Here is a 23,957-nt window from a genome sequence, read left to right as displayed (position 1 = left end):
TTCCACTAAGGGCTATTATCGCGGGCCTAACAGGGCAATTTGAGTAGATTATACAATCTCTTCAGGGAAGCAGACTGGATATTTGAAATGGTTTCATTATATTTATATCCAGGGGGGATTGTGATCAAAAGGGCTTTAGTCATCATTTTCACAACAACAACAACAACTCTAAAATGTTGGGTAAATTTACATCAAGTTTCATGGAGATGGTATAATTTACTATATCGATGGCAGAAGAAAAAAACTTCCTATCTGAAAAATTCACATTTTTGGGAAAGTGTTTTTTTTCGTGTTTTCTTCTTTCAGAATGCAATTCTTTAAGGATACCCAACACAATAAACTGTTTTTGGACTATATTATGTGTTAACAATACTGTTACGACCCCCTCCACTCCACCATTGTCTGCCTGTCTGTGTGTATATGTGTGTGTGCTATGTTCTTTTATGTTGACAGGTACTGGTGGTGGGCGTGGCTGGAGCGCTCATCAGAGCAATGGGAGACACCTGGGCCTGGTGTTCCCCTGCTCTGTTTAAAACACTCGTGGAGCTTAGTTTCAGTGCACTCTCCTCCTGAGACGCCGGTCATTTGTTTGTCACACACACATTTGGACTTTGTATAACAGTGGTGGACTAAAATCCCTTGTTACTTGAGAATTGCTTGTCTGCGTCTCCCTCTTTGTCACCGCCGAACGGCCGGTTTGTGACAATACCGACCAGGTATTAGTGCAGAATAGGAGGTTTTGTTCTTCGGCCATCGATACAGTATGTCTGACCGCTTGTGTACTTACTCCGTCCCCTCTGTGACGCTGCCCAGGGCACAGTCTAGCATGCCCACTCGGCTCCGGGTGCGAGGGTCCCAGCATTCTACTTTTCCCTGGAGGCCGGGGGTTGAGAGAGGAGTAATGGTCAGATATTATACTGACACACAAAACACACAATCTCAAGTTCAATGGTCATGAAATAGGTCATAGCAAGACAACAGACGATTGCAGACCTATTCTCCACCGGGCGATATGGTAAAACTATGATATATATCGATATTTGACAGTATTTGGTTTGAAGAACCATAATCTCTTTTGGACCGCCCCCGTATTTGCAGTTGTACAATCAATCCAATGTGAATGTGACATATCACCAGAAAGCGCTCTGCCTCTACTGTCTTGAACTATGATGAAAGATCTCAGCGCATTGCATCGGAAAACGGATGATTTAGAAAATGCCGTCGTCATGAAATCGTTGTAGTCCTAAGAAAGAGGAGACCCAGGGCTTTCGATGGACGTCAAAATGTCATAAAACTTCATTCACGGTATTTGCTGCCTGTAACGGGCGCCTGGTGGTACTAAATCCAGATTTAACTCTGCCATTGGAACGAGGAGATTTGGCCCGATCCATAGATGTATGACTTGGCCATAATAAGGTCATTTATAGGCCTGATATTCTATATTCATATTTTAAATGTGTCCGGATGGCAAAATTCAGTACTGTATCTACAAAAACCCATGTAAATCATCTGCCCTTTATTAATTTGCTTCGATTTTTTTGTACACTTGATCTCAAGAAGGTGCTGAATAAGCTCAGTGACACGTCTGGTCAATGTTAGCATCAGTTATTCACCGTCAAAGGTGGACAAATAATACAAATTATAATTGAAATTCTCCTTTACAATTTACTCAAGCATAGTAACGGACACAATATTTCTGACACTGGGAATACATTCCCTGGGGTCCATAGATGTCCCTAGATACCAATAACATGCAAATGGCCTTGTAGAAGTGGAGCAATGTTCCATTTACTTGGGTATGTACTTTTAGGCAAATTCTCTTTACCTTTTTTTGTCACCTTATGAAAAAGAAAATTAAAGAAAACGTTTGTCTGGATTTCCAACGGGGCCTATGTCATGAATGAATCATTATTCCACTTCCTCCTGCGGTAGAAGCACTCACCTCTCTGCTCCCCGTAGCGAGCAGGTGATGGACTGGGTTGATGTCACACACATTGTGTTCTCTGGTAGATGGGACAGAGGAACGGGACATTAAAGGGAGACTTTGACATTTTAAATGAGTCAATAACCTGCAAAACTCCCCTGTGGAGATCAGTGGAACACTCACACAGCGTTGGTCTGCAGGGAGTTGAGGAAGCGCCCCTGTTCCAGATTCAGCCTGTACACCTCGGAGCTGTGGATGACAAGAGGGGGAGCGTTAACACTTTGATTGCCCAACCCGAGTTTTCTCGGGTTTACCCCCCGCGGGTTGAATGCCCATCACGAGAATATATTTTTCTTTTTTATTAGCGATCTGAATTCATATTTTTTTTTTTTTTTTTTTTTTTTTACTTTGGCCATTCCCCTGGCTCTTTTATACGTTTATCGCATTTATTCTGGTCAAGGATGACCGACAGAAACAGGCTGAAAGGGTTCAGATGGGGGGGAAGACACTCTGGGAAAGGCACGGCTGCAGTCCGGGATTAGAACTCGCTAAACCCCAGATCCGTGACGAGCACGGTTGTCCCCGGCGCCGAAATAGCGCTCGAGGTACGTGGTGAGCTACTGGAGCTCCCCTTGAATTCATATTTCATCAACCGAGTCTACCGTTGGTAAATCAGCCACCCCAGGCGCTCAGATGTGAAAAAAGCGCCCCCTATCGTCTCCCAGATGGTAATTCACCCTTTTGGATTGGACTCAATGAAAATGCATGGGGAAAAAAAACCCGGACTCCACATTTTACTTCTCACGCATGTAACCGGGGCCGATCAGCTTCATGATGGACCCTCAGCACAGCGTGTATACTCTGTTTTACAGTATACGCGTGGGATCAATAAAAGGATTGATTTTTGGAATGGTCGATCAGGAATTGGAATAATCCATTTGGATACCATCTGATCTCAGGTAAGGAATCTATTTTACCAGTATTAGGATAATCAGACCTTTTTTCACAGAGATATAAGCTTTCCCCCTATATGTGATATGGCTGTTTTGACTGTGCGAGTGATCAGGAAATAAGAGAATCGATTTACAGCTTGCGGCACCAGCGTGCACACGTACTGTCGTACACATATACTATCGATAATCTAGTGTTTATTTGAAAACGATTCATAAATAGGCAGAACAATGACAACGTTCTAGAATATTACAGTACATCAGCGTTTATCGTGGATTCTTTTTTTTTCTTTCTTGAAAACGAGGGCTTTTCAAAATGCTATAAAACGGAAATGAACCGATAAAAAAACAATCCGCTTCGACAATGTGGACTGGAAATGGGTCATTGATAATGCGACGGGCAGATTAGACACATAGCCATCATTTAAAACATAGATTAGGTGATATTAACGTTAACATTGAAGTGGTTGCTGGGCATTCAAGGGGGTAAAAAGGAAAACACGGCCGGCTCTGAAAGTGTTAAAAGGCCGCAGACGACACAGAATAGTAAATGGAGCCCTGAACATATTCACTCCTTGCTAGTGCGAGCTTAAAATGTACCTCGACATATTACATTTTAGTCCGTTCCTTTATATCGCTGGACCCATTTCACGGAAAACAATTCTACATTTGTCCTCCCTAAAACCAGCGCGTTAACATTCTTCACTGAAACCAACAAGTACTACTAGCCACAAGCTAATTCATTAGCTTCAGCTCCTACATTGAGTTTACCTTAAACAATAAAACTCCCTAGCACAGTCAGCATTCCTCATAGAATTCAGTAAGTGCTGCTAGCTAACAAGCTAACGCCAGCTTTCTGCAGTAACCACTTATTTCAAGAAGGAATGTTGACAATGCTAACAAGCAGTTAGTCAGTTAACTAAAACGATTAAAAGAAAATGTGTTTTTGTGAATCTAGTAGGGAAAAATAACATGCTAACAATTATGGGCCTCTTTATGATAAATCTCAAAACGTTTCATGATAAGCAAAGCAGTTTTCCAATTATTTTATTTAGATATTCTCAATTACCATATTTACTGTAACGTACACTATAATATAACCGTTGGGGCATACAGACCCTTATCTGCACCTTTGATTACACCGTTTACTTTCTCATATACTGTCTCATACACCTGTACCTCCCCTCCATGCTATTATGACGCCTGAATTTCCCCAAAGGGATCAATAAAGGAATATCTTATCTTACCTCATCCCCACAAGAAAGAGGTCGCAGGAGGGAGTGTGATAGGAAAAGTCCCGTCCATACTTGGGAATGCGGGTCTTGTAGTAGTGTCCATGCTGCGAGTGGAACTCCACGTACCGGTCACAGTTCAGAAACACCAGCTACACATACAGAAAGGCACAAGTTGGATTTAAAAAGGGGCCAGGGATGCACCAATACCATACCAGAGCGAGAATTTCCCTTATTCTAAAATCGAATGCCTGTGTAACATGTCAAAAGAAAAGGAAATTATTTTTTTGTGATTTTCTGCCTTTTTCTGATCGTCTATGAAAGAGACAAGAGCTACAAGCACAGACTACACACCACAACCACGTAACACAGATGATGCACACACTCACACACAGAATGAGAAGTAGTTAATATTGTGCAATATATAGATAGGACATTTTTGATCATATTGATTTGGTCACAGTCAATCCATCATCTTTTCTAAAGAAATATTTTCCACCTCAATTATTGCCTTAAAAAAGAAGAGAAAAAGAGCCATCTATCCATCCAGATAGTTTCGATGTCATTTGACAACATTCTTAATTTGAGACCTACTGACACGGTTCACAACGAGGTCTGTGGATTATCTTCAGTAACCATGTTGTGATTTCTGGAAAGAGACGTTGCTGTTGAGTTTTTCCAAATGTATTCTTTTGCCACTTTGAGCGCCACAAACCCAGTGCCATTCAGCTCCATTGTATTGGGAGTGACGGCACACATCTCAATGGCAGATATCTCCAAAGACGACATGTGGATGGACAGACAGCACTCCAGGTAAGAGGAAAAATATGTTTTATTTTGGGGCAAACTGACACTTTCCTGGCTAAATTCCCAATCAGGTCTCTGACATCAAGGCCACCTAATCATCCCCCCCCCTTAATATCAATATCTCCTGAGCCTTTCAGCCATTGTGTAGTGTGATAAGATAAGATATTCCTTTATTGATCCCCTTGGGGAAATTCAGGCATCATAGCAGCATGGGGAGGGGGATGGGGAGGTACAGGTAGTAAAAAAGCAGAGTAAACAATATGTGTAAACAGATGTGTGCCTGGTGCCAGTGTATGGTAGCCATTAGGGGTGGGGGGGAATATCGATACGTAGTAGTATCGCGATACTTTGCGTGGCGATACTGTATCGATACAAGGATGCCAAGTATCGATATTTAATTATTTATAAAAAAAATAAAAATAGATTGTGTATATATATATTTTTTGTATAAGGAAGTTGCATTGTTCATTTCAATACATGTAATAGTACAGTAGTCCACACACACACACGTGTGCATTCAGTTAAGTTGGAATATGACTGTAATACAAACAGTTCAGTTTGTCAGGTACATGCAACACATTACAGTGTTTACATCTGTCTGCTTGAGAAAATACCATGTTCTGCAATAAAAATGATTGAAGTGAGATGAACAGACTGAACTTTATTTTATTAGATAAAACATGTTGACAAAGTTTTACTTTGGAGTTGAAAAAAGGTAATAAATCGCAATATATCGCAATATTAATATCGCAATACTCAGCATGTCGCAATATATTTAGTATCGCAATACTATCGTATCGTGACTCAAGTATCGTGATAGTATCGTATCGTGAGACCTCTGGCGATTCCCACCCCCTAGTAGCCATTGAGCCTGCGTAGCCCAAAGTTGGGTGCTACCCAGTGGTGGTGAAGGAGGCCATTTCCATCCTACATTGTAAAGCGTTTCGAGTGTTTAGAAAAGCGCTATATGAATGCAATGATCATTAATTAATTTAAGAAGTTCTCTGTGTTTATCTCCCGAGTTGTTTGGTTGTGAAGGGAACAGCTGGGCCGGCGGGTCTGTGCTCTCGTCTTACCTTAGAGTAGTCATCAGACAGCATGTCAAAAGCCAAAACTAGGAAAGAGATGGAGAGAGAAAATAACTTGTCATAATGTTGTAAAATGTTCTTTCTTTCTTTCGTAAGGGACCATGTACAATATTAAAACATAAATGTTGCCATTTGATTTTTTTTGCCAGATTTAGCTTCAGCTCATTTTCATCTGTAGTCCCATGGCAGGTTCAATACACTTATATACATACAGTAACAGCACAGTTACACATAACTCGTAATGACACAAATATACAATAGACAATGACAAGGGTATACAATTTATCAGGATAAAAGGCACATATATAAAGTGTTGTAGTGCATTCAAATTAAAGTTACACTTTTGGCAACATAATCAGATGAGAGTCCAGATATGAATGATTAAGGATTGTTTTGCCTTGAGCCATGCTTTCACTTCAGGTTTGAAGCTGGAGCCATCTGTGACCAGAAGAAATGCAGTCAACTAGTGATTCTGTCTCCTCACTTACCCTCCGAATCCAGGCAACGCTCAAACTTCATGGACAACTGGTAGGTGTCGTAACAGCGGATCCTGGGCTTGTATGTGCCTGAGGTTGATCAAACAAAAAAACAATTACCAATGTGCGAGAGGTGATGTAACTATCCCACGGTACTAGTAAGTAAGTCAACTTTAATTATACACACTTTTCAAAATAGCAGTCCAAAGTGCTTCACGGTTGATAATAAAAATGCATAATAGTACACAGCATGAAAACAGCCAAGTAAAAATTCGAATTCATGAAACGGAAACAGACAATTGACAATAAAAGCAATATAAACAAACAAAACATAATTAAAAAAAAATTGATTTACAAACAATAGGAATTGCAGAGCAACAAACTATAGTCTATAGACGTTTTTGTATGTGAAGGGGAGGCGATTCCATAGTGTTGGAGCTAAACCAGTAAAAGCACAGCCCCCCCCCCTGTTTTGAATCTGGACCGTCCGTGGGACATTAAAGAACAATCGGTCAGAAGATTGGATAATCTTGGTGCAGAGTATTGGGTTATAACTTATAAGTCCAGAAATATAAGAGGTTGCCATGGAGGGCTTTGAATGTGATCAGGAGGATCTTGAACTGAATTCTGAAGCGCACAGGGAGCCAGTATAAGTGGAGCCAGAATGGGGGTATTATGCCCTCTTCGTTTAGTGCTCGTCAAAAGCCTGGCTGCCATTTTCTGAACCAGTTGAAGCAATCGCAGACCAGCTTAAACAAGAAAGTATGTGATCCATGTGAATATCGTAAATATACGTTTTGGCTCAAATTCCCAAAGGAATTTGAGACTATAATGACCAGAGCTGACCCCCAAGTTGCAGGCAGCTATGAATTATTGGACGAGAACTCAGAGTGCAACAAATCAGAATGCTGTGGGGGCGAATCCCTCCAAGGAATTGCATTTTCCAGGCAAGCACAGAGACTCAGAAGGAGCTTCTATCCCCAGGCCATCAGGATGATCAATGACAATAACACTATGTAACAAACCATCAAATACACTCACAGCACACACATCCACATGCACACAGTCACTTTAAATAAACAACTCACTGTAGCACCCACTTTACCCACTTTAGACACTTTAACACACTTTATATTTATATTATTGGTAAAGAGATTTGCACTACAACTCATACCTCATTGCACCTTACCCTAAGTTGTACCTCTTCCCATTTCTGTACTTTATATTGTATTGTAACTCAGTTACAATTTTTTTTCCTACTCTGTATTGTATATTGTATATATGTATATTGAACACTTTTGTTTACACTTGGTAGTGGTACGTACTTTTGACTTATCTATTTTATTTTCATCTAGCACACTCTCAGGAGCAGAACAGGAAAAAGCATTTCATATAAAAGTATTCTGTATTTTTGTATGACAACTAATAAAGAAACTTGAAACTTGGTATATGGAATACATGTATGGAATATCAATCATTCTTGGGCTAAGTTCCCCAGACACAGATACCCTATTTTAGCCTGGTATCGGCCCCCTATATCCCATAACAGTATGGAATATCAACCAATCTAGGGCTAGGGGAGCTGCTGCTCAAATATGTATGATTTTAAACACAGTTGGGTGACCTAGAGGTCAGAGACCATACTTTAACTACAAAGTCACAGGTCCAATCCCTGCGACACCCAATGTATCATCCCTGCGTAAATGTCCTTGAGCAAGGCACTGAAGCCGCAACTGCTCCACGGGTGCCTCAGTTGGCTCTGAGCCCTATTGATCAAAATGTACATGTATGCGAGTCAGAAATATGGGCGAAAAAGAAGTCATCCTAACTGCACAGTTGTGTGTAATTGCGGACTCAAGCGTGCAAAGCACTGTCACGTACCTGCTGCAAGGATGAACTGCCCATCCTTGGACACTTTGATAGAGGTGGACACAGTGGGCATCTCAAAGTCCTGGATGAGCTCGATCCTGCGCTGGATGTCTGAGAAAGTGGAAGAAAGGAGAAAAGCAAGTCTGACGAGCAACGTTTGTGATAAAGGTTTACCCGATTACATGCTGAAGTGGTATCTAACAGCAACTCACCGACATCTTGGTTTTGCAACTTTCTCTTCTTCCGATCCGACAGCCACTACAGGATATAAAACAGATATATCGTTATATTGTTGGAAAGGTTTAACTCGCGTTAACGTTACCTATTATTATACAAGTAATTCCACATGCAGATATGGATGAGTATGGCTGCTGGCTGATTGATTGATAATTGTATTAACAGATTGCAGAATGGGTACAGTACAGTACAGCTCAATACACACAATTGTTAAGGGGATGCAGACCAGATAAATACTTTCGTCTTGTTTACATCGGGGTCCCCCATTTTCAATTCATCATAACATAATATGACATACAGATAAGACAGTACTGCTACATCTGGTAAAAGCTAGTTAACGTTAACCACAACTATATGTTCATGTTGCGTGTCATACTGTCATGGCCCTTACCTCTGGTAGAGACTTTCCATGACTTAGATTATAAATCTTCACATCATTTACTGTAGATATCTGCATTGTATATGATAATAAGAAACTAGTCACACATAACACATGGATCTTTCTCGATCCACGTTGTTGCCTTGGAGTAAAAACAGGAAGTGAACGAGAGTTTGCCGAAATCAGTTCGTGTGGAAATATCGAAGACACAGCATATGGTTCCGCCTCTTCCCGTGGGTCTAGAACTGAGAGCTTGTCGGCCGAGAATATTACTATTAATAATAAAATAAATAACCTTGTTTGAATTGTATTTTGTATGCAAATTAGCCAGCTAATGCCATATTTTTAGCAAGTTGTCATGGACCTTTGAAACTCTACCACTCCGACAATTCAGTTAGCCGATATAAAATGGGTCTAAATTGTGAAAATATTATTATGTTTGGTTTATTATGCGACCGTGCCTTTACTGAATTAATTCATGGACACGCTCACTCACTCACCACTCACCCACAGCAGCAGGGCAGGCTGATAACGAGTCGTATATATTCTCAGTTGAATGGGAATTATTTCGAAATACAAATACATCTAATTATTAAACTAAAATAAACAAAATAGCATATGAATAAACGAAATAATACAAGGTACAAGGGACATAATAGAACATATTACTATTGAACGACTTGGGTCTGTGTGGTGAATTAATTATATTGGTCTCCTCGGGGCGAACTGATTTCAAAGTCTAACTGTCTCAAAATAATTTGCATCCAAAAGGGTCTAACTTGCAGATATGTTTAGTTCTGAAAATAATCTTGTAGATACGTGTTTAGAACAATGACTTCTATAAAAAATCATTTTAGACGAATTCCTTTGCGTCAGTGCTGATGGTGTTATTTGAGCGAGACAGTCGCGTGCCAGACGCGTGTCACCGGTGGCTGTGGTGACGTACTGTGCCGTCCATCGACTGAGCAGCACGAACTACCTGTGAGGCTGCCTGGTGCGGGACGGTGGGACGGGGAAAGTCATGGCTATATGGAGATGAATTAACGGTAAGATTGAATTACCTCTCGGACTCTGTTTTTGGCGATAACATGGCCATATTGGGTATGGCTTAAAGTATCGGCTTAAATCAAAAGCTTCGTCACCAACAAGCTGGAGTATATAGCCTAATACAAGCAAAATGCAGAGAATGATATCCAATGGCAGTAGTGGAAGAAGCACAGTACCTTTATTTATACTCTGGTAAAAGTAAAAGTCCTCCATTCAAAATGTTACTTAATTAATTTGAAATAGAGACGTATTTGCTATGAATATACTTAATGTATTCAAAGTAAAAGTATGTATTCTACATGCTGTGTGTATTACAGTGCTTGGGTCCAATCCATTGACCTCTAAAGGTCATGTTAAAGTGGTATGTGGTCCAGTTATATTGGCTCTGATTATGTCATCTTGAAGGTGTCAGGCTTCAAATTTGAAAGTACACAATCTTTATCCATTTTTGCCATGTTTGCCATTTTTGCCATGTTTTCAAAATCCTTAAAAAATAACTAGCAACTGATGGGTTCAAATACACGTAGTGGAGTAAAAAGTACCACATTCCCTTTGAAATGTAGTGGAGTAAAAGTTAAAAAGTTCCCCAAAAAAACGTGTTCCTTTCCACCACTGGATAATAGGCCTATACACTTCAGGCCAGTAACCACTAATCAGCTCAAGATGTTTGGTTTGGATGGGTTTTGTTTTCTATGAATATCAATTGTATTGAACACATTGTATTCCTCACCAAAGCTAATTCTGAGGGACTGGACTGAAATTGTTATTGGACCTACAAGTGAACCACAGAAAGTCATGACGGACTTCTGGCTGATTTCTGTCCCACTGGACAAGACCAGCTTCACCAGCCTGGAGAAGCTGAAGAGCACCATAGCCGACTCCAACCTGGCATCCTGCTGCAAATTCTCCATTCCAGATCTGAAAGTAAGGGTCTCTCTCTCTCTCTCTCTCTCTCTCTCTTCCCCCTCTCTCTCTCTCTAATGAACCCATAAGGCTAAGATAAAAGGGTTGGACGTCCAGTTATGATTGCCCTGGTGGCTTCCTCTTTTCTTGGAATTTCTTGAATGCACTACTCCTTTACTGAAATAAAGAGTATATGCTATGTGCAGGTGTTATGCTACGTGCAGGTGTTATGCTATACGTGCAGGTGTTATAAGTAAATACGGTGGAGTAAAAAGTATAAATGAAGTGGAGTAAAAGCATAGAGAGGCCTCTGAAATGGAAAATATTGCAGTAAAGTATACAAATACTTCAAAGTTGTACTTTGAGTGAAGTTCCCAAGTAAAGGCCCTTAGCTGCTCCCCCCCCCCCCCCCCCCCCCGACAGGTTTGCACATACTGTAGGTATGCTGTCCTCTGGTGACAACAGTGTTTACACTGAGCAAAAGATGAACGCGTAAAGACGGTACCATTAGTGTATATATCACTTCTACATAAGAGGAAGAGTGTTGTGCGGCGTCTAGATGATGAAGGGGCCACGGTGTTTGGTGTCCCTCTCATGGGCACCGGGTTATACAGAGCAGGCTCAGGTTGCTCTCCACACTTTACGATGAAATTTCCATCAAAGATAGTATCGTTAGTGTATAGCGGTTCTGCATAAGATGAAGAGTATTGCACAGTGTGTAGATGATGATGATGATGAAGAGGCCGGGGGTGTTTGGTGTCCCTCTCTGGCGAAGGGGTTAGCCTAAACGTAGGCTCGGGTTGCTCTCCATCCAATTTCCATCTGACCCATTTCACTCAGCGATGACCACTAACTTACACACCACATGGCCTCAGAAACAGAATTTCAGAATGTATTTTTTTTTCTTCTTTCTTTTAAAATCGCCCGGATTCAACCGAAAGGCCTCGAAATATCCTGTCGAATAAGACGTGATGTGTGTACTTTCGAACCGATGTCAAAACGGGTAGTGGTAATTCGATGAGACATTACAAATGCAACACAGTTGCTCAGGTTCTCTCCACTTTGGTTCTCTGCAAACCTACAGATGGACGGTAGTACTCCAAACTGTTGTCATGGCGGCTGTGTTGTTGTGCCCTCAGGTGGGAACGCTGGACAACCTCCTCTGCGTGTCGGACGACCTCTCCACATTGGACGCGTTAACCGAAAGGTAACGAGACCGTAAGGCGCGGTGGGTCATGAGGTGCGTCGGGGGGGGGGGGGGGGGGGGGGGGGGGGGGGGCGAACACGCTCCTCTATTTTTTGTGTGGCTGAACACTCAGTGTACTTGTCTAGTGGTCATAGCGGAAGGAGAACACGCATCTCAATGAATTCCTGTAATTCTCAGCCCAGTTTGCGGTCTTTGTCATGATTAATTCATGCCCAGGGGCAGCTAACGGTTAGTTTTACCCCTGTTTGTAAATCATGGAGGTCTATGAATGAGCTGAGGCGGCCTTACATGGGCTTAAAGGACATGTTCACTTTCTTTTTAAACATTGTCTGATGGTGACAAGTACTGAACCCAGGCCCTATTTAAACATAGTCTGGCATGATGGTGACTAGTACTGAACCCAGGCCCTATTTAAACATTGTCTGGCATGATGGTGACTAGTACTGAACCCAGGCCCTATTTAAACATTGTCTGGCATGATGGTGACTATACTGAACCCAGGCCCTATTTAAACATTGTCTGGCATGATGGTGACTAGTACTGAACCTGGGCCCTATTTAAAAAAAAAAATTAACTACCTTTCAACCACCTTTTAAACCATAATACATGTCCTTTTAAACCATGATACATGTCCTTTTCCAAAACAGGAAGCTCACAGTATAATCAGATGTTCTACTGAGGAAATGGTTGCAAATCATTGACATCGTATCAATATTATAATGAGTTTCATAGGCCTAGATGCTATCTAAGTTGCCAGTATACAAAGGACCATACTGTACCAATGTAAATTAAACTTCTCACCATTACTAGAAACTGCCCCTGTCTTTAACACATTTTGGGTAATAATAATAATAATAATAATAATAATAATAATAATAATAATAATAATAATAATAATAATAATAATAATAATAATAATAGCAACATGTAACATACTGTTATAATATGTATAATAATATTATGTAACATACATAATAAACTATATATGTTCTGGTAGATTTCAGTCTACCTTTCACACTGTCATTGATGTTGAAAAGGGGTGGAAATATACTCCACGAAACGTATATAGCTAATTCACCCATATGAAAACCATGTTGGCTTTTACTTTCGCTAATATTACTGTATTACTCTACTGCAAGTGTTACAAGCTGGCTCAAGCTCGCAACAAGAAAGGGGAGACACAGGCACAATTTAAGAAATAACAAAATAATTTATTTATATACTAATTATCAGCCAATATGAATGAGTATCAGTGTGTAAGCAGTGTGTGGGTGAGAATGTACGTGCAGCATGAATGTTGTAAGTGTAAAACCAAAGGAAAGCGTTCTAACCAAACAAAGTAACAAACAGGTGGAGAGAGAGAGAGACTACAGGAAGCCTCCCTCTACAGTATATCCGACTGGGACGCGTCTATGCTTTCCACAACAAATTCGTGTTTCCGCGTTCGAGTTTTGCGCTCTGATTGGCCACACGCGTTTCTGGTCATGTGACATGTGCGCCAATCGTGAGACGGCAAGTTCTGCACCTATTTCCGGGTACACCGACCCAGGTGTGCCCCAATTAGCCTGCTGACCCTCCCCCAGCTCCGCTCTGCCAGCTCCACCCACCAATCCTGTGATGTCAGACAGGGACACAGATCAGAGCAAGCAAGCAACAATGTGGGGGAGGTAAGGGCCGTCACACAAGCCATTCAAATGACATCATGTACATCAACCAGGAGTCTGCTGGAGTTACCTAACCCAACTGTTCGTTCTATGGGCGGGGCTTGTAGTGAGTGTTAGCGGAAGTAAAAGGTGTAAAGGTGTTCACAAGGGTGAATTATGTATACCTAGCCACTTTCAAAACAACTCTCAAGTCTCATGGAGTATTTTCCCACCCCTTCTCAACATCAATGGCAGTGTGAAAGTTATTTAATAAGATAAGCTGAGATCAGCTAAATCACACATATATAGACACACCAGATAGATAGATAGATAGATAGATAGATAGATAGATAGATAGATAGATAGATAGATAGATAGATAGATAGATAGATAGATAGATAGATAGATAGATAGATAGATAGATAGATAGATAGATAGATAGATAGATAGATAGATAGATAGATAGATAGATAGATAGATAGATAGATAGATAGATAGATAGATAGATAGATAGATAGATAGATAGATAGATAGATAGATAGATAGATAGATAGATAGATAGATAGATAGATAGATAGATAGATAGATAGATAGATATTAGTCCCTATTCCTGAGTACATATTGATTGATTGAAAACTTTAATTAACAGATTGCAGAATGGGTACAGTACAGTACAGCTTACACAAGGGGTTAAGGGGATGCAGACCAGAGAAAGACTTTCGTCTTGTTTACATCAGGGTCCTCAGACAATTGTCTCTGTGGTTTCCCGATAACTTTACTGGCCATGTTAACAATCCTTTCTCAGTTTGTTCTTATTGGCCTCAAGGTTTTCATACCAGGTTGATATCAAAACACACCCACAGACACAAAATTAGTTAAAGACAGGAGCAATGTTTGGTAATGGTGAGAAGTCAAAACTAGATTGGTATGGTCCTTTAAGCGGTTCAACTGGCTTTGAATCTAATTTTGGACTACTAAACCCCACAGGTGGCTTAATCTGGCTTTGAATAAAATGTTGGGCCACTATATAAGATGTGGCTTAATCTGGCTTTGAATCCAGTGTTACCAAAATGTCTCCTTAAATCAAGGTCTGTTCACTGACAGATATAGTAGTAGTAGTAGTAGTAGTAGTAGTAGTAGTAGTAGTAGTAGTAGTAGTAGTAGTAGTAGTAGTAGTAGTAGTAGTAGTAGTAGTAGTAGTAAGTTTTATTTCACACACAATACAATATGCACAATCATTCAACAATCTTTAATTTGGCAGTGAATAAAAAGGTACAGACTGAAGCATAATGCGTATACATGCCTGTCCAATATTCTTAACAAAATTAAGACTCCAAAACAGTATTCTAAAATAAAATAACTAAAAAATAATTATTCACATTTGTAATCTTCAAAAATAGCTATACAAGTCATTTTCTTAAAAACCAAAAGTAAATTACTCATTATTAAATGTATATCAGAATTGTTCCACAAGTTAACCCCAACAATAGAAATACATCTCCTTTTAATCCCTTTTTTTTAACAAATGTTTTTTATTTTCCCTTTTTTAACATGAAACTAGACAAACAATAGAGTAACAGTAATAATCAATGATAAATCACAGGACAATGACAGAAATAATAATAACAATAATGACAGTCCAGTAATTAAATCAAAATGAATGTAGATTAAAAGACATAAAAATGTGCTCTTGCTCGCTCTTTTTTCCTCCCCCCCCCCCCCCCCCCCCCCCCCCCTCAGGACCCCCACTTGGACTATACATCCACTATTTCATTTAACATCAGAAAATTACAAGTTTATATGCTTCCCTTTATCTTCTCCACCACAGCTACCCAGATTGCTATGCTGGCTTCATTAACACCTACAATTCGTGCAGTGGATATCTCTAGATAAATCACATCGAGATAGGTAAAAACCCATACCTTCCGGCACATTTTATCCGGTTGAATCCAGCGTGACGCTATCAACTTTTTGGCAGCCGTAAGACCGGCCAAAATTAGTCTCTTTACATGTACAGAGGTCGATAACTGAGAAACATCATTCAACAACAATACAGAAGGCAGTGTAGGTATGGTCAGAGATAAAAATTCTGATAATTGAGTGGTTACTTTTTCCCAGAAAGTCTTAACAGGAGGGCATTCCCAATACATATGCATATATGTACCAAGAGCACCGTTTGAACACAAGGAGCATCGAGAGTCTTGTCTGAGACCCATTAGGTGCAAACGTCTAGGAGTCAGGTAAATCCTATGAACGAAATTGAGATTAATCTGTTGGTGATCTATTGCGTGATGATAGCCGAACATTTGCCCAGACTGCATCCCAATCAAAATCTACTTCCAAGTTTGGGATATCCTTCCTCCAAACCGAGTCTAGGGGAAGGACCTCATATGAGGACGTAAGTAAGTGACGATAAAAGTCAGAGACGAAGCCTCTCGATGTCTCCTTGTCATAAAATAATTTGTGAAATCTGTGGTGCTCAAGTGGAATCTTTAATGGGACTCGTGAGCCTTCAAAGCTGCTCTTATTTGTAGATAGAAAAAATGTGTGGAACTAGTGAGGTAAAATTTGTTAAATATATCTTGTTAACTGCAGAAACCATGGTCATCGAAGATATCCCCCAATGTGTGTATGCCTTTCTTTTCCCATCTAGGAAATCTGATAGGTTGTTGTGCAATAAGGAGTAAATTGTTATTAAATAGAGGAGAATGACTGTGCCATTTATGGTGGTTAGTACACTTTTTCTGTGTGTCACGCCATATCCGGATCACATGTGTAATAAGAGGGCCAAATCTCAAGTTGCATTGCTTAATTGATAAGTTGGTGTACACTATATCCTGCAGTCTATGTGGTGCCACTATGTTCTCCTCTAATGGTCTCCAGGATACTGATGCTTGAGAATCAAACCAGGTGATCAGTGGTCTTAAAGAGAACGCTTTAAAGTAATAGTTGAAGTCTGGAAAGGCTAAACCCCCGTCGGCTTTATTTCTCTGTGCAGTGGATCTTTTTAGTCGTGGACGTTTGTTGTTCCAAATAAATTTATATGCAGCGGAGTGTAATTTTTGCCAGTAACCAACAGGGGGGGGGGGGGGTAACGGCAACATCGAGCTGAATAAGTTAATTCTGGGTAAAACATTCATCTTAACTATTGACGCTCGGCCCTGTAATGAGTTTTTTAATTTTGACCACCTGCCGAAGTCATTTGTGATCCTATCTAGCAATCCGGAATAATTATACTTCACCGTTTGGCTTATAGTGGGGAATATTTCAACTCCAAGACATCTAAAGTGTTCTACCATGGGTATATTTGCTGGGAGGGTGGTAGCCTTCGCAGTCACATTAAGTGGAAGGAAGGCCGATTTTGGCCAGTTTATCTTAAATCCAGATAGTTTGCCAAAATCATCTATTACTTTGAGAAGATGAGGTAGGGAGGTGGTAGGGTTTTGCATGAACAATATTACATTGTCTGCATATAAGCTAATGTGATGCTGTGTGCCCTTAATTGAGATCGGCGCTATGGACTGGGATTGTCTTATATACTGTGCTAAAGGTTCTAGGGATAAAGCAAATAGTCCGGGACTAAGAGGACAACCCTGTCTGGACGAGCGCGACACAGGGAAGTGTGGGGAGCAGAATTTACCTCAATCATGGCTGATGGATCTGTATATAGTACTTTGATCATATTAATGAACCCATCTCCTAACCCCATCCTTCTAAGTACTGCCCATAAATAAGACCATTCCAACCTGTCAAAGGCCTTCATCGCATCTAAGGATAATACAGCTGTGGGAGGCGCGGGCCGCGGCATCCTTGCTGGAATCTATCACATGCAGTAACCGTCTAATATTATCCGTGATCAGGCGGCCTCTTATGAAGCCTGTCTGATCAGGGTGAACTAAAGATGTCATATGCTTTTGAAGTCGGATGGCTAGTACCTTAGCGTACAGCTTGAGATCGGTTCCGAGGAGGCTTAAGGGTCTATAACTACCGCATTCGGTGGGGTCTTTATCTTTCTTAAGTAGGACAGATATGAGTGCCATATTGACATCCCTGGAGAAGTTCCCCTCTTTGACTGAGTATAAAATCATATCAAGTAATACGGGTCCAATCACATCCCAACATAAAAAGTACAGTTCGGGTGGAATGCCATCCCAGCCAGGGGCCTTACCACTTTGCAATTCAGATATAGCCTCCCTAAGTTCCTCTAGTGCAGTGCTTCTCAAACTTTTTCTGTCAGGCCCCCCTTTGGCGGACCAAAATATTTTGGGCCCCCCCTCGCCCCAACAAAATAGTCATGAAATGGGCCATGTTTAAATTTATTGAAATAACACCAATATCGTGACCTTTCAAATTGGCCTTATATTTTGTTTTCAGAGCTGTCATGGATGAAAAGCCAGCTTCACACAGATACTGTATGTGGTGCTGAATGGTATCAACACCTTAACTGCTGCATCATGAGATACTTGGTGGGCCATGAGATGAGATACTTGGTACTCAGCACCACACTCTGAAACTAGCTCTCCAGGTGGTATCAGATGAGATTTCAAAGAGTTCTTCCAAGAGTTTGGATGGAGATGTGTCAGGAAGCTTTGTCTCAATGTTGTCTGTAAAGTTTTTTTTTATCCAGAGTAACTTGGTGATCCTTTTCTGTGTTTTATTAAATAATGATTTTCAGATTTTGAGAAATGGTATTTTCATGGAGAACAGTGCAGCTGCAAAAGATAGCACTTTAGTGATAATTTTCTGTAATCCAAAAAAAATAAAAAAGTTTTATTTTTATTTTTTATTTTTTTTATAAATCTCAAGGCCCCCCCTGTCATGCCTCTGCGCCCCCCCCTGGGGGGCGCGCCCCCCACTTTGAGAAACACTGCTCTAGTGTAATAGGTGCATCTAACCGTTTAGCGTCTTCCTTTGAAAGTTGAGGTAAGTTAATTTGATCAAGAAATGTATCCAGTTTATTATGATCGAAGATCACTTCTGACTTGTACTTGTTGGTCCTTAATGGCAGAGATATCAGCAAATTGTTCACTGGATCGTATCTTCATAGCTAGTAGGTTTTGATTGATTGAAAACTTTATTAACAGATTGCAGAATGGGTACAATACAGTACAGCTCAATACACACAATTGTTAAGGGGATGCAGACCAGAGAAAGACTTTCGTCTTGTTTACATCAGGGTCCCCCATTTTCAATTCATCAGGACATATATGACATACATGACATGCAGATAGTCAGTACTGCTACATCTATACATTTATGACATACCAGATTTGCAAATACAGTACTGTTTGTGATACAGAAGGAGTCAAGAAAAGGGAGTATATACATTTGACGTAGAAACTGTACATTGGAGGAGGTTGGGTGGGGGGGGGGGGGGTTGGGTACATTGGGATATTGACAACCATACTGGGTAATTTACATTGGAGGTGGTTGGGGGGGGGGGGGCACACTGTATAAACAAGTAAAACTGTACATTGAGGGGGGGGGGGAGGAGACACTGTACAAACAAACAAAATTGTACATTGGACTATTGACAAAACCATACTAGGTAAATGACTGTACATTGGAGGGGGTTGGGTTAGGATATTTACAGGGGCCAGTGTTGAATTGCAGTCTCCCGTAGGTGTCCCTTGAGAGAGGTTTTAAAAGTGGGTAGTGATCCACATTCCTTTACAGCTTTGGGTAGGGCGTTCCACATTGATGTGGCATAATTGCGAAACGTGTTTAGTCCCTTATTTGAGCCGAATCTGGGTTTGACATGATTTGTGGAGCTCCCTCTGGTGTTGTGATCGTGGTATTCACTGACCTTTGGGAAGTATTTTGACATGTACATGGGTACCTTGGTCGTGTAGTGTATCTTGTAGACCAGGCCCATTGCAAGTTGCTGTACTCTGTCGTCTACTCTAAGCCATCCTAGGTTGTCAAAGTGGGCAGGGGTGAGGTGGGTTCTAGGAGTAAGGTCAAGCAGTAGTCTGACCAGTTTGTTTTGAGATGTTTGTAATTTTGTTTTTAGCGCCTTTGAGGTGCTTTGGTACCATGAGGTGCAAGCATAGTCGTAGTACCCCTGAATGAGTGCTCCTGCCAGAGTCTTCAGGGTATTCTTGTTTACCAGAGAGGAGATCCGGTACAAGAATCGAGTTCGTTGGTTGACTTTTTTTATTACATTGGATGCCATTTTGTCACAGGAGAGATTAGCCTCTAGGATGGAACCCAGGTAGGTAATTTCATCTTTCCTTGTGACAATATTGTCACCCACTGTAACTGAGAAGCCGTCGGTCTTGCTGAGTTTGTTATTTGAACCGAAGAGAATGGACTCTGTTTTGCCTATGTGTAATGATAGTTTGTTATCAGCGAGCCATATGCAGATTCTGCCTAGTTCCGAGCTGAGGGTTTTTTCAACCTGTAACTTGTTCTTGTCAGAGACCAGCAGGGCTGAGTCGTCCGCAAACAGGAACAAGTTGCAGTCACAAGCTGACGACATGTGACTAGGTTTAGAGCCATGAAAGTAATAATGTTGTCTTGTTCTGCGTATTTGAAATTCAGATTGTTGTCTTAAGATGGAGTTAATCTCCTTTTTCAACACTTTAATTTGAGACTCCAGTTGACACGAGTAGTTGCGTTGTAAAGAGGAGAACAACGAAGAGTGAAGCACTTCCAGCTCTACCAATTTTGATCTTTTAATCCCTTTCTTAGCTTTTTGAACAGTACATTTACAAATGTCTCTCAAATCATATTTTCTTTCATGTATTGAAAAAAAACCTTTGCACACCTTCCGGGAGTAACTTTGCTTTAGCTCTGTACATTATTTGCATAACTTTATAATAAACCAAATCATAAAATTTCATAACATGAGACTTTATAAACAGTGGATTTGTGTGGTCATATAGTAACCAGTCTTATAAAGACTCCGAATGGCCTGCTTTTGCAGTAAGACTATCGGATTTACAGTATTTTTAAATGTCGACCCCCATACTTCTACACAGTAAGATATGTAAGGAAGTATAAATGTGCAGTAAATGATGTACAAGGCTTTATAGTTTAGTAGTATAACCTTACATGTATACAGGATTGCTACTGACTTAGATATTTTCCCTTGAATATAGTTAACATGTTGTTTCCATGTTAAATATTTTTTTATCCACTTTTTTCTCCTTATTTTTCTATTTTTCTCCCATCCCAATTTCGTAATTCCAATTCTTCCCTCCCCTGTCTTGAATGTTGCTAGACTATGCCTCCCACTGGTCGGCTGTAGTGAGGATAGAAGCCTTGCATCACGTGTCCCCTCCGGTACACGAGGAGGCAGCCTGTCGCATCTTTTCACCAGACAGCTCGAACTCTCAGTGGCGAGGAGTAACGCGTGGGAGGCTCACGCTGCCCCCGATACTTCCTGTTTCTGCTGTACAGGCGTCACCCAACCGACCTGTAGGAGTCGCTGTCCACAACGTCCAATCCCCACCCACCGGCACCCTCTAACACTGCCAATTGTGTTAGTATGACGGCCGGCCAAGCCGGTAGCAACGCCGAGAGCTGGGCTCGATACCAGCATCTCCTGCATTAGTGGCGAGCGCCTTGCCCACTGCGCCACCCAGACGCCCTTCATGTTAATTTATGATCAATAACTACCCCTAGAAATTTGATCTCAGAAACTCTTTCTATTTTTACATCACATATTTTTTACTCGATATCCCCCTCTATTTCTTTTCGATTACCAAAAATCATACATTTAGTTTTCTTAATATTGAGAGACAATTTATTAACATCAAACCAAGTTTTGATAATTTCCAGCTCTATTTCAATATCAAACAGAAGTTCCTTTAAATTACTCTGTGAGCAATATAAATGTGTATATCGTCTGCAAAAATAACAAACTTTAACGGTTCAGCAACATTGCATATCATTAATATAAAAACGTTTTGGACCTATCACAGATCCCGGTACTCCACAGGTGACCTTCCTAAATCATTAATTTGCACACATTGCTGTCTGTTTTCCAAGTAGCTCTTCAGTCAAGAGTTAGCTATACCTCGTATCCCATACTTTTTCCCCCTCACTAATATGGTGTGATCTATTGTATCAAAAGCCTTCTGCAGGTCAATATAAATAATAATAGAACACTCTGCCTTTGTTATTTCTTCTACCATCTCCATCACTGCATATGTAGTAGTCCTATTTTCCCTAAACCCATACTGGTGTTCACTCAATATTTTGTATTTGCCAATGAAAAGATACAGTTGTTTCACAAATAATTTCTCTAATATTTTTGAAAATTGAGGAAGTAGAGACACCAGTCTATAATTGTCCATTTGATGCTTATCTCCATTCTTAAATATTGGAATTACCTTTGCTGATTTCATATTATTAGGAAAAACGCCTCTTTGAAAAGACAGATTCATTGCATTATATAGGTCAAAGGTTTTACAATAGAATTAATTACTTCTTTAATAACAATGGAGTTTATATCAGTTGATGTTTTGTTTTTGAATTACTTACCATTTCAAGTATATCAATAAAATTTACCCCACAAAGGAACATAGAACTGATATTACCATTAATCAGATTATTAAACATATCTTTTTTATCCTCAGGCACAACAATTCTGCTGGCCAAAGTAGTTCCAACACCTATGAAAAGTAACCTTTTTGTAAGTTTTTGCCAGTGTAAACAGGGCCTTGGAGCCCCACCAACAGTTCAGTATTCTTTAGAGGCTATCGGCATAAGCTTTGGGGATAAAGTGTTGCTTATGTTAACTTTTGAAGAGAATATACTGCCGCTAGCAGGACAAATCCTTTTTATGTCTTGTGCGACACAAAGAGATTGGTAGCACAGATCACAGCTTAACCTCTTAAGCTTTTAAAATCACACCTTTAAAGTCCCGAGGCGATGCACTCTCGAGGCGATACACTATAGTACACTGTAAGGGAGCGTCACAAAACCTTTTAGCTTCTTACTCCTTTTTTTCCTTTATTTTGTAAAATACTTCTTTCATTTAATATTAAACTGACTTTTTAATGACCTCTTTTGCTTTCACTTCTATTAAAACCTTCATCCCTTTGGCGCTAATCTCTTAACTTGAAAGACAAGGGTGAGAAAGGGGAGGGAGGAGGAGAGAAGAGGAGAGAGGGGGGGGGGGGATTCTTGGAAATACATGGGAGTGCCAAGTGCTAAATATAGTAAACCTTATAGACCCAAGTGGGCTGTAAGGTGCTCTTGAAGATGTGAACACTGAATAATATATAAGGGTTCTCCAGGCTTTCTTCTACTTTCTGGGGGGAATGGTGGGTGGGGGTTATGGGTTGTGCCTCTAGGAATATAATCAATTAACTGGAATAACCCAATAATAAAAACCCATAGTAGAGCCTTTATAATAACGGTAGGCACTCATTGTTGACTGCACTCATTAATAACCATAATATTCTTGTATTATTTTTATTTTATAATAGTAGAGCTTGACTATCATGCCCAAACACAACTCAACCTGACTGTACACAGGTCAGTTAGGGGAGCAGTTGTGATTGGAGGATTTAGAAAAGAGGGCAGGCTTGAGATAGGTAAATTGCTCAGGTTTAGGTCACGCTCTGATAAAAAAACGCTGGCAAATATTATTATTAGCAATTTAACGTTAGAAAATGTATATAATTCAGGTTTGGATAGAGATGTTTTAACTGTTAGGTCGGGCCAGGCTCAAATATTCAGACCTGTGTCTAACTATAATCCATATAAAACAGAACTTGGCAAGTGTTAATATGTAGTAAATAGATTCCATTATATTACACACAGTATATAACCTATATATAATGTTGATTAGATTAGAAAACGATAAAGTTCTCAATGAGGCAAATTCGATAAAAACAGACACAAGTCAACAGTCAATAAGGAACACTTAATTTGCCAAATACGTTAATGAATGTCTCGACGACAATAGTCCCAAAGACAAATCGACAACTTACAAAGTTCCTCTCTACGACAGACACACATAGTACAATAACAACAGGAACTCATATACAGTGTCACCATGCCAGCAATAGACAGTAGAGCTATCGGGGGACCCTGATGTAAACAAGACAAACGTCTTTCTCTGGTCTGCATCCCCTTAACAATTGTGTGTATTGAGCCGTACTGTATTGTACCCATTCTGCAATCTGTTAAATAAAGTTTTCATTCATTCATTCATCCATTCATTCATTCATTCATTCAT

The 23,957-nt window shown here is 40.3% G+C and overlaps 2 protein-coding genes across 2 annotated transcripts in view; one reads left to right on the top strand and one right to left on the bottom strand.

The window, feature by feature from the left end:
* Positions 1-9,105, bottom strand: part of nol10 (nucleolar protein 10) — a 64,079-nt gene extending 54,974 nt beyond the window's left edge. The window contains exons 1-9 of the mRNA XM_084310624.1: positions 8,975-9,105; positions 8,559-8,604; positions 8,359-8,457; positions 6,490-6,567; positions 5,990-6,027; positions 4,122-4,258; positions 2,108-2,173; positions 1,943-2,003; positions 788-873 (exon numbers count right to left, since the gene is read on the bottom strand). Of these exons, the coding sequence (XP_084166750.1) occupies positions 788-873; positions 1,943-2,003; positions 2,108-2,173; positions 4,122-4,258; positions 5,990-6,027; positions 6,490-6,567; positions 8,359-8,457; positions 8,559-8,604; positions 8,975-9,040 (677 nt within the window). The 5' untranslated portion in view covers positions 9,041-9,105. The remainder of the gene's footprint in view (positions 1-787; positions 874-1,942; positions 2,004-2,107; positions 2,174-4,121; positions 4,259-5,989; positions 6,028-6,489; positions 6,568-8,358; positions 8,458-8,558; positions 8,605-8,974) is intronic.
* A 1,699-nt stretch (positions 9,106-10,804) lies between these two features.
* LOC311225724 (V-type proton ATPase subunit C 1-B-like) overlaps positions 10,805-23,957 on the top strand; it is a gene marked incomplete at both ends in the record, with an annotated part of 38,947 nt that continues 25,794 nt past the window's right edge. The window contains 2 exons of the mRNA XM_084311118.1: positions 10,805-10,933; positions 12,052-12,119. Of these exons, the coding sequence (XP_084167244.1) occupies positions 10,805-10,933; positions 12,052-12,119 (197 nt within the window). The remainder of the gene's footprint in view (positions 10,934-12,051; positions 12,120-23,957) is intronic.

This window comes from Notolepis coatsorum (genome assembly GCF_963971535.1).
Source record: "Notolepis coatsorum genome assembly, chromosome: 3".
Lineage (NCBI taxonomy): Eukaryota > Metazoa > Chordata > Actinopteri > Aulopiformes > Paralepididae > Notolepis > Notolepis coatsorum.
The sequence above is the reverse complement of the archived record's forward strand: the minus strand, read 5'-3'. Positions and strand labels throughout refer to the sequence as shown.